The 12,591-nt window shown below is 33.4% G+C and overlaps 1 protein-coding gene across 2 annotated transcripts in view; it reads left to right on the top strand.

Moving 5' to 3' along the window:
• The window catches only part of LOC150104143 (WD repeat-containing protein 55), a 164,406-nt gene that overhangs the window by 111,324 nt on the left and 40,491 nt on the right, over positions 1-12,591 (top strand). For both annotated transcript variants that reach the window (XM_090396779.1, XM_090396778.1), the window contains exon 3: positions 2,061-2,246. In XM_090396779.1, coding sequence (XP_090252905.1) covers positions 2,061-2,246 — 186 coding nt within the window. The remainder of the gene's footprint in view (positions 1-2,060; positions 2,247-12,591) is intronic.

The following is a 12,591-nucleotide window of genomic DNA, read 5'->3' on the forward strand; positions in this document are numbered from 1 at the left end:
ATTTGCGATTATGGCCCTCCTTCTAAACTCCTCTCTGTCATACGGCAACAGACTTACCATCCTAACTCTGTCACTCTTTTCTTTCGCTACTTTAACAATACTACTCTCTCTTGATTATTTTCATATATACTTATGATAGCTTTTAGGATATTATTTGGTATTTGTCTTTCTTTTAATATGTTAAATAAAATGCTTCTTTTAACTTGTCAAATGCTTTTTCAAAGTCATAAATGTAATATGTGTTTCTAAATTGTATTCTCTTCTTTTCTATGATTAATTTTAGGCAAAAGGCCAGGTCTATACATGATCATCCTTTTCTAAATATCCATTCTGTACTTCTTAAATAAAGTTTTCAGAATATTTTATTAATTTGTTATTTAAAATTCTACTATATACTTTGTAAAAGGAATTTAATATACTGTTGAAGCAAGTTTAAAAAAAGGAAAAAAGAAAGAAACCGTCAAACCAAGATTCCAGCTAGCAGCCTATGAACTGTCATATATATATATATATATATATATATATACTGTTTAATACCCTGCCTGAGCTATCGACAAGTGTGTTTAATAAATGTTTATGCAGTTTTTGTGTTATTGATTACCAAAGTAATCAATTCTTTATAACAGAAACAGATTAAGAGATTATTAACATTATTAGAAACTTTTTCAAATCATTTATTGTTATTTTTTAGTGAATTGATAAAGAAATTGAATTTGGATAAAAAAAATGTACTTCATTCTAAAAATTAAAATTTCCTATAGAAATTTGCATAGGAGTTTTTTACATCTGTCTGAGTCCTTTATTTAAACATTTCTAGGAAAAGAGAAAATTACTGAAACGCATATATGCAAGAAACTAATAATAATAATTTATTTGTTAATAAAATATTTTTTATTATTTTTCATTATGTTACATTATTTTACTTTCATTATGCTACAAATGTGACTAAAGATAGAGAGCATCAGAGAAGATGGTGCATTCTTGACAGGGACCTTGAAAATATTTTCAGCTAATTTGCCAGGCTGCAAGATCTTGGAATTTATAAGCATTCCAGATCTTAAATTGTAGTTTGGATTTGAAGAATGTCCAGGAAATGCTACCCTGTTCATTGCATTATCCTAATGATGAAGTTTGGACAGTGAGATGATGATGATGTGGTATGCAACTGCTTTCATGAGATGTTTTTTTATCATGGTGTATGTAGAACTCTAATAATCCTGTCCTACATTTAGAATTTCTGCTAACCATCAAAGTGTAAACAGATGTGAAATTGTCTTTGAATGTACCAGTAAGTTAATTCATGGTCACAGAAATAAAGCTCACAAGCTCTGTTTTGTAGCCATGTTAGACTTCTCTAACTGTCCATTTTCTAAATATAGAGTTAAAGAATAACCTAATAACATTACCATGACTGGCACACTGTCTTGAACTCAATTTCATAGAGCATACATTCAGTGAGATCAATTAAAGATCAGAATGTAGTCAAAATGCTTCTCTTTGTCTGAGGAGTTATCTATTCTTTTGCATAACAGTCAGTTCATAATGACTTCCTGTTATTATGAACTGATGAAGTCAGTTCATAATAACACAAAAAGATTACAATTATCATTAAGGCGATGTTTTATTCATATGACATTTACACTTTTCTGTGTTGGCAGCTAACATGTTATTAATTTCATGACAAATATTTTTGACAACACATATGTGGCCATTTGTATATGCAGTATAGTCAATTCTCACTATAGCAGACTTATATGGACCACAGGAGTAGTTTGTTAGTAGATAGTTTGCTATAATGAATTTTTTATTTAGCATGCAGTTGTCAGTCTATGAGTTTTGTCTATGGACTTTCAGTAGTTTGTTGTAAAGATTGAGTTTTCTATAACCGTGTTTGCATTAGTAAGTGTTGACAATATGTATGGTAGGAAAAGAAAATTTTTATTGTTTATGTTAATTTTTATGAAATTTTTATTGTTTATGTTAATCATTATGTTTTTATTAAAATACAGTCATCTTTATATATTGCTTTTAATTCCCTTCCTCCTTCTTCCTTCTTACAGCTACTCTTATTCTTCGGAAACTTCAAATCATGAAATTATGTCCTTGACCCATCACAGAAAAGCATGTCGAGCTGTAAATTTTTCACGTGATGGTAATCTCTTGTTTACTGCTTCAAAAGATAAGTCACTTCAGATTGTTGATATGAATATTGGTGCTGTAAGACAAAAAATAATTAAAACACATGAGTAAGTAGATAAGCCCTGTGAATTGTCATTTTTTATATAAGTTTTATACAATTTGTTACTGTTTGTTACATAAATTTATTTATGAGTGGCATCAAATGTTTGGATATTTAATTACTTATGTAGCTTCAGAATTTCAAATAGTTTGACTGATAAGATGTTTTATTCATATGACATTTACACTTTTCTGTGTATGTATCGTTTTGTGAAATGTTGCACAGTACATGATTTTCATTTCCCTATTATGTATCACCACCACCACTTATTGAAGTGGTTTGAAAAGTGGCTTTAAATTGTATGTAGGATCTCTAGAGGGAAGTTCCTGCATTATCTAACTTGAACACATTCATACTGGGGCATTTGAAAACCCCCGACCCTTCTCCCCCCCTCCCATTCACTTTCTGGTGGATTTAGAGAATATGCCTCACTCTGCCACAATTTCCTTTTTGTATATCAATAGATGCACCACATATCATGATGGGTTCTCTGATTATAACCACATCTTCTTAGAGGGTGAAAACAAGTGTGTTTGTTTAAGATATATTAGAAAACCATAATTAAGGAAAATGCTTAATTTGGTTAGTTTATTTGAATTACTAAAAGTGTAAATATGTGAATCAGCATTAATGAGTCATTTGAGAATGGCAAATATAAGGGAGAGGAAGAACAGGCATGAATAGAAATGCTTTCATTACTGACAAATGAATTATTAATAATTTACATTTGTAATATTATCCACATATCGGTCACTGAATTAGTAACCTGTATGCAGATGTATGTAAATGTCACTTACACAACATATATGAAAAACGCACTTGATCATGTGTGTCACCACTGTTTAAGAATGCTGCTGGTCAGTAATTGTCAATAATGTTAGTCACAATGAGAAAAACAAAGTTTCTGAGTTCTATAAAGAGCTTATTGTGGGTGCCTGTCTGGCTGGAGCCATGATTTTGAAAACAGCAGAGCTGAATGGTTTCTCAAAAGGTGAGATATCTTGAGTGTTTAATCAGTTGAAAAATAACCCACATTGCTTGTCTAAGAATCATAACTGTGATCCTAAGACAGTCTGTCAGAAATGAGGTTACTGTTGTCTGAGGATGCTTGTATGGATAAAGAGAATTTCCCATGTGCAGCAATTGATGGAAGCATTTAACGAAGGCTGTTCCCGACCCATATCTAATTGAACTATGCACCGAAAATTGAAGCGGACTGGTATTGGCAGTCACATGCCTATACGGAAACTACTGATTTCTGTGAGGAACTGGAATCTATAGTAGTGTCAGGAACACAGTGACTAGACACTGGAAGACAGGAAAAAAAGTTATGTAGTCCGACAAGTCACAGTACACATTGTTCAGCACCAACAGTAGATAAAGAGTCTGGCAGGAGCACTGTTAAGCAATTAGCCCAGCTTGCCTTGTAAACACAATTCAAGGTTCTGGAGATGGTGTCATGATGTGGGAATGTTCTGTTGGTATGGAACAGATCCTCTGATATCGTTGGAAGGTCAGATGTACTCCAATAAATTTCTAAACATTGTTGCTGATCAATTCCATCCTGAAATGTTGACTTTTGATCTAGCAGGTGGCAGTTGTTTCATGGATGAACACACAAAACATAAAAAGCAACACAGGCATCTCTAGGGAGTCAAGGGCTTATCAAGGAAAGAGTCCTTTGCAGGTCATTGCTATGACCTGCAAAGGACCCATTCATATCTTTCCTTGGAAATTATCACAATGCCTATTGGCAGCTTTATTCTATTCTTTCAATACATGCAATGGAAGACCTTAACCTTGCATGCTTCCTTTCTATACTTACTCACCAGGAATCATTCTGAGATTTCCTTCACTTACCATTACCTGCAAAATTTCTTTTGTATCTATACTGTAAGATCCCCTTACTTATTTGCATGTTTCTATCATATCTCATCTCATCTCATCTCGTTTTATTTCTCAAACTGTGAAGACCGCAAAATTCCACAAGACAGATATCATCTTGGGTATTTGCCACTGAATCTTTTGACTATTTCATCTTCATAGAACCCAGGTAACCATATCTGAGCATAGTAGGCCAAATGCAAGTCTTACCGAGGCCTTGCAAATTGGGAGAATTAACTTCCTTATTCCTACACATTACTGTTCACTTCAACATTACAGATATGTGATGTGATGTGATGATGATAACCTAGTAGCCTCTAAACCTCACCTTAACATTGTAGCCGCTAAACTCTAACTTACTTTCTGCCAGTAATAGCAGGTCTCCAAGTTCATCAGCCATCATTATTATCAAATTTCTGATATGTATCCTCACTTGGATGCACAGGATATTATGATAGTACAACATGAAATATTTACATCATTACTGACTTCCTACTAATAATTTTCTTCCAAATTGACAAGTTATCTTCTGGACTTAGCGGTAACATATATATATATATATATATATATATATATATATATATATATATATATGTTACCGTTAAAGCTCGAAAGCCATTAATGTGCACATTACCTAGCTAATCTGCAGATTAACTGATTTGCTCCGTTAACGGAATCAAGAGTTTTCCGCATTTTACCTAGGTAATGTACACATTAACGGCTTCCGTATCGTTAAAGTTCAAAAGTTTGTTTCTTTCATTTCCTTTCCCTACTCCTTCCCTCCCTCTCCCTCCACTTTTATTTTGGTCACCAGTGTCATATGTTTTGCAAATTCATTTCCTTAATTGTAATAATATTTTAAACCGTTTGATTCTTTGTATTATAGTTTTTTAATTGATTGATGATTGATTCTATCAACTAATTTGTTGATTCTTTAGATATCAAAAAATAAATAAATAACATTATGTTAATTTAAGCATACAGAAACGTTGCTGTTGTTCTAGCAAAGATCTTATTTTCACTTTAACGAGTGCCTAGTAGGTAATATGCAGATTACCTAGGTAATTTGAGAAATGAAATAATTTTCCGCATGTTAACGGATCACCCTAGATAATCTGTAGAATAACTGATTTCCACTTTAGTGGTAACATATATATATATATACAGGGTGTTCGGGATAAATTTGACATATTTATAATTAATTATATTTTTCCGTAAGTTACATGTATTAACACACACTTCTCTTCATTTAAAAGTTTGGACCCTTCTTCATTCATATACAAGATGTCAGAAAGGATGGATAGCTGGAACCCACCTGAATCATGGAAGAGAATAACTTGTATCATGATGATTCGTGCCCGCCATCAAAATAAGGATATTACGACTGCTGCCCAATGCTCCCTGAATACAGTAAAAACAATCAGGCATGAACTAGAGACTTGCAATGGTGACTACGAGGATGTAGCAAGAAGAAAGATCCCTAGCAGACGATCTGATTGCGTTCGTACAGCAGAATTCCTCGCAAATCTGCAGGAACAGGTGTTGAAGAACCCTGGCATTGGAATTCGGGCTTTGTTCGTGGAGTTGCTAACTGTAGTCAAGCCCTGGATAACAAGGGTAGCCAATGGTAGGCCGTATGTATGGCAGCAGGATTCGGCCCCTTGCCACACCTCTGGGAAAAGTCAAAAATGGTTGTCTGAAAATTTCTACGACTTCACCAGTCCAAATGTTTGGCCTCCAAACTCCCCAGACCTTAACCCCATGGATTATTTTGTATGGGGCGCAGTTGAAAAAGACACCAATCGCACTTCCAGTAATACAAAAGCCCAGTTAATGGATAAAATTAAAACAGTTTTTGCGGCCCTTCCCAGGGAGACTGTAGCATCAGCTTGTTCGAGGTTCCGAAGCAGAATTGAAGCTGTGATCGATGCTAATGGTGGTTATTTTGAGTAAATCTTGTTGATAGTATTGTAATTAACTCTGCCTGTAATGTTTTTTTGTCAATTCATTAAATTTAATAGATACAAAGAAGATTTTCTTTTTCCTTACGAAACTGTCAAATTTATCCCGAACACCCTGTATATATATATATATGTATTGATGTAATACACAAGAGGTTAAAGGACCTATAAGCACATTAGTGACTGGGATGGATGTGAGGAGTCAGATAAAATTTTATTGACATTTTTATTTATTTATTTTAAGAGTTGCAGATTGTAGCTGTTTGGAAATGCTTCCTGTGGGTAGGATAGGGTAGGATAGGCTGTTCCAGAGTATGGAGGTGGATGGATGAAAGAGGAAGAAGAAAAGGAGGTACAGCGTGTTTGCAATAGCACAGTAAAGGGGTGCTGGACAGCTGCTGCTCTTCTATTAACAGGTGCAACAGAAAGTAGAGGAGTGATGGTTGCCAGTTCATTGCAACAATGACCATTGAAATACCTTTAGAATAGACTCAGAGCTGAAACACTACATCTGTGAGATAGAGATTGAAGGGAATCTGCAAGACAGGGATTGTCTATAATCTGGATCGCTCTTTTCTGCACTCAAGAATTTTTAGAGAAGTTTTAGGTGCTTCATCCTAAGTATGGGTGGATTTGGGCTTTGTATATTGTTAAGAGTGGGTTGGATGTAAGAAAGCATCTTGAACAAATAAGAATGCCTAGTTTTTTGGATACTGAGGAAGCAATTGTTAGGATATGTTTGTGCCAGGAGAGAATCTTATTCTAGGCATAGAGATCTGATCTTGTGTGGCGATTTGTGTATTACTAAGGTGTAAGGGAATTGTGATTTATGTATTACTATTTCTATAGGGGAATATGAGCTGAGATTTTGTTTGCAAGAAGAAGCAAGACTACGTTTTGTGGTAGCATTGAACATGACCAGATTATCCTCATCCTATTGAAGGATAGTATGCAAATCAGTGTTTAAGACACTAGTTGTAGATGCTCTTGATGCATGGATTGTCCATGCACTGTGTGGTTTGTCATTTGAGTAGAATGAATGGTGAATACACTCATCTGCAAAACTGTGGATATGATTAGTGGTGATTGGAAGTAGGTCATTTATGTACATGAGAAAGAGGATATGCGATAGGTACAGATACTAGATATGAAATTGCTTTCACATGTTAGAATAAGTATTTGCTATGTATTATAGATTGTAGAGTCGATACAGGAATGTTAGCTCTAGAGCACAATGTTTAAGAACAAGAACATGAAATTCTCTCATGTTGTACCATCATTTTGGATTTTTATTTAAGCCAATAAGAATACAATTTGGTCAGCTAAATCCCAAATTGGCAGCCCATTCTCGTTTTGGGTTTTACATCCAGCAGGATGGGACTACCTGGATGGCAGCCCATCTGGGTAGATACCTACTAAAGGGGTACAACACGAGAAGATGAGGATTGTACATCAGGTCAGAAGCCCTGGTTAGTTTTATGCATTCCTTAAAAGGCAACATCGAGGTCTCCTCTCAGTTATCCAGCTTTGACCCTTAAGCATTCCAAGGACATTGACATTAGGTTATATAATGATTAAGGTGTGATGGTTAGAATAATTTTAACCATCACACACTTAACCAAAACACAAAACACTTTGTTTTGTGTTTTGACTTGTGAGTCATTTATTTTTCTTATGCATTTCATTTCAGATGCTCCGATTTTCTGTATTTCGGTCTGATTGAGTGTCCATGTCTCAGCAGCAAACATTGCTGTAGGTATAATAATGGTTTTATAGAGTTTTAGTTTGAGGCTTTTTGAAATGGTGTTATTTTTCCATATTTTGTTAATTTTTTTCATATTATACCATCCTATAATAATAATAATCACATTATTATTACAGTGTAATTAAGGTTATTAATGTGATTATGTGTGGATTAAGATTATTAATATGCTATAAAGACTATGGATAAAAGAATCAAACAGTTATATAAAAGATTGAAAGAAAACTGGATAAATAGGCTGTGCACTGAGATAGAAGATCTACAAAATAGGAACAAAACCAGAGAAGCATTCCTGAAAGTGAAAGAACTTAATGGAAAAGCAAAATGTACACAGTCTACTAACATCAAGGACAAAGATGGAAACATACTCATTGATATGGAAAAGATAAATGGAAGATAGGTGGAATTCTTATCAGATCTCTATGATGATGATAATGGTAACATGTTAGATGATTCACGACACCTTAAGTTAAACATAACAACAGATACCACTCTACCCACAAGAAAGGAGGTAGAACACATAATTAAGAATCTTCCTAATAATAAATCCCCTGGTCATGATAATATTCTGGCCGAGAACTGCTGAAAGCTTTGACTGGCAATAATAACAACTATTTAGTGGAATCCATTCAGGACATCTATAAAACAATGCAATTACCTGAAGTTTTTACATCTATCTATCTACATACCAATTCCAAAGAAAAATAATGCACCAAATTGTGAGGATTACGGAACTTTGAGCCTAATATCCCATACATCTAAAATTATTTTAACCATTGTTAACAAATTGAAAGAGCTTTAAGTGGTGAATGAATTAAGTGAACAACAGAAAGGCTTCAGAAGAGGAATGGGAACCATTAATGCTATCCTGGAACTAAAAATACTAATAGAAAGATCACTTGAAAGAAATAGGAACACTTACATATGCTTCATAGACTTTCAGAAAGCTTTTGACCAGGTAAAACATAATAAAATGTTCAATATATTAGATAAATTAGACATAGAAGATCATGTACTTAAGATTATAAAAATGATTTACACCAAACAGGAAATGCAGCTGTTTAACAATGAAACTTCTGTAGTGAAAATAAAAAGAGGAGTTAGATAAGGTTGTATCCTTTCACCAAATCTGTTTAATATCTATAGTGAGACAGTGATGAAAAAGATTGAACAACAAAAAATAGGAATTAATATCAATAATATAAAACAGAAACAAATTAATAAAATTACTGCAGCTACTAATTGAAGAAGGTAAAGAATTTGGATTAGATATAAATGCAAAAAAGACCAAATTTATGAAAATCTCAAAAGAAAGCAGATCCAAGCCAGAAATATTCATAAACAATATGAAAACTGAACATACAACAGAATACAAATATTTATGCACCTACTTTACTGCAGATGGAAAGCAAGATAAAGAAATAAAAATAAGAACAGCCATAGCTAAAGATGCATTCTGGAAAAATAAAGATCTGCTCAGAAGTTCTGTGAGTATCGAGACAAAGAAAAGAATGACAAGAATATTAGTGTGGCCAATTTTCACATATGGAAGTGAGACATGGATATTCAAGAAGAGAGTAAGGCAACAGGTAATGGCCTTTGAAATGTGGTGCTATAGGAGAGCTCTGAAAATCCCATGGATAGAACATGTGACAAATACAGACGTCCTGCAGAGAATGAGAACACAGAGATCTTTATTACAGGAAATGATCCAGAGAAAGATGAGATTGGCAGGACATGTACTGAGAGGTTCAGCAGGACAGAGGATACTAACAGTTTTAGAAGGAAAAATTAGTGGAAAAGGATCAAGAGGCAAAATACGAAGGACATGGCTTGAAGATATAAGATCATGGACAGGATCACATGGCTATGCAGAAACAAAAAGGAAAGCCACCAACAAGAGAACTGGAAGGACATAGTGCTGCACCCTCTCACTCAGGAAGCTACATGAAGAGAGAGAGAGAGAGATAAAGACTATGATTATGGTGTACATCTTAATCATAGTCTTTAACCACTGACTCACCAGTCCATATGGATAAAATATATAAGCCATTTTGTGCTTAGTATCCATGTTATTTCAATTTCAGTGGATACTCATCCCTGTTTTGATTGATATATAACCCTATCATGTCTGGTAGAGTGAGTGGTAAATATAAGAAAAAAAAGAAAATTAATGGTCTTAAATATGCAGCATTTAAAAGTTTATTTTCATAATTACTATTGTATATTAAAGAATCTTTTTTTTTTTTTTTCATTCCTTCTGTTCTGTAAGACAAACTGCACAACCTGATATGCAATAAATAAATGCAATTATTCTGAGCAGTCTTCTTCCATCAGTATAAATAGAGAAATTAAATTACTTCTCAGAAGTTAGTCATTTGCCTACAATTTTTTTTTTTTTTAAATTAATTTAAACAATTATAAAAATTATTTCAAACCTTTTGTAGCTCTACACATTGCAGTACATGGTAAAGGTAATTTTCTTCATTTATAACTAATAATTTTAAGAAGTTTTACAGGATCAAGGATGCCTTAAACAGAGAAGTTCCAAGTTCACCTATAGCCCTAAAAAAAAAAAAAAAAAAAAAAAAAAATCATTTGCATATGCATGACAAAATTAAATTTAAGTACATTGATGACAATTTTGTTGCCTTCATCTTAGTATGATTTAATTTTTTTTTTTTTTTGATTGTCTGCGTAGCAACAAGAAGTCTGTTGAGTATATTTTAAGACTCGAAAGATGAAAATAGTAGTTAAATTCTCAATCTTATGTGCAACAGATTTCTTTTCTTCCAAGATATAAGCAACAAGGTTTCTTTAAGTTGGGTATCTATCAGAGAATGTGGCAAATTTTGGCAATTATTCAGAACTGCTTAACTTGAAAGTTTCAAACAACATTACTACTACTTTAATGCAGAAGCAGTATGAGATCAAAGAATTTGTTTCTAGAAATTTTCCACTTAAGAGCTGTACATTTTTCATATCAACTTTACATGTTCCTTTTTTTAATTTTCCAACAAATCATCATTTCTTTTTTCTTTATTTGCACCATATGCTTGCATTCTTTCCCAAGCTTCAATGTTACAATTTTAGCTATTCTCGCTTCATATTGCCTTGCCTGCCATGACATAATCAAACAACAATAAATCATCATTGTAATACTATGATAATAGTTCAGCTGGTGAATGGAATGAAGGTACTAATAAAGCCCATGTTGCAGTGTAATTAATTTTTCCCAAAACAATAAATGCAATAAACTTCCTACAAAAGAGAATAATTCTATAATTGAACAAGGTATTCAGTTATAGAATTCATTCAATTTTGAAAAAAAATTGCAGTTATATTTTGGCATTTCTTACTTGCCTTATGAAGTAATATAGCATTCACAACAGCTACAGAGCACTTTACCAAAATGCATCAATGATAGCTGTGTCATGTGTTGCATAGCTAAGCTAACTTTACAGTATGAGTCCTGCTCTTTAAATCTTTTTTGCAAGTATGTAGTTAAAATTAGTTATGAATCATCCTTAATTGTAACAGATGGAAGATTGATTATTAATTGCAGGAAAGAATGCTATTCTTAAATGAGATTAACTTCAGATTACATTGCAATTATTTAAAGTTTCTTGTGGTTTTGTGACATTCCAAAGAAATGTGTTGCTGTCATATATATTGAATGTGGACAAACAAAGTAATAACTATGTATGTTATTCATGGAAGTCACTATTGGTGGTCTTGTTGACCAAGTAGTTAATGCACCTGCTCTTCAGCTGAGAGGAGCTTAAAATTCCACAATAGGCATGGATGTTTGTGATTATGTTTAGGAGAGATGAATTTCATCATTCAGTGCAAGGCCATTGTCTCATTTACTAGAGGCCTTAAGTGACTTTGGAAAAGTTTGTTGTTTGGTCTCTAGAGTATGGTTTTTGGATTGATTGTGTAAAAAGTAAATTAAAAAAATACAAGAAAATAAATTCCTTATCCCACCTTCCCACCCAAGGTTCTTCGTGTATTATAAGCTTACAACTTTTGTGGGTGAGAGTCGAGCATCTCTATAAAGTATTCTATAACGATAATGACCTTTGGCAGAGATAGCCAAAGTTCTAATTCTTTCCAAGACATGATGATTATTATAAAAGCATTTCAACCGAAGTTATCTGGTTTCTTATAAAGGGTATCTCGAGAGTTCTTTCTCTTTCAAAATGGACAAAATGACCAGAGAATACATTTATTAACATACATACACATTAGACTATAACAGTAAGATTAACCACTGTGTCACAGCGTGAATTAGATTATATCCTTCCAGATATTCACAGGATCACCAAGAGTCAAAAAATGACTCTTGGTGATCCTGTGAAAAAAGGCTCTCCATCCCACTCGGTCTCTTGTCCTTTCTTTCAGTAATTGTAAGTTCTTTTATGCTGTTCATCCAACTCTTTTGTGGTCTTCCTCTTCTCATTCCCTCAATCTTCCCCAACATAACTGCCTTTTCATATTTACATATTCATGATTTTGGATTATGAAAAAAAAAAAAAAGAAAGAAAAAAAAAGAAAAAGAGAATTGTCTCCCAAAACTGAAGTTGACATGTAGTCTTTCTGCAAAACATGTTTTCTTAGAACTCATAAATCTGAAGAAACATGATTGGTGGATCAGTCTCTCAACATATACCATACTTAAGATTCTGTCACAAAAGTTATATTTTTTTAAAGGAATTAGGCCTATTCCCCACAACTATGCCTGT

This window comes from Typopeltis vanoorti, chromosome 8 (genome assembly GCF_054136105.1).
Source record: "Typopeltis vanoorti isolate ZY-2024b chromosome 8, IOZ_Tvanoo_1.0, whole genome shotgun sequence".
Classification (NCBI taxonomy): domain Eukaryota; kingdom Metazoa; phylum Arthropoda; class Arachnida; order Uropygi; family Thelyphonidae; genus Typopeltis; species Typopeltis vanoorti.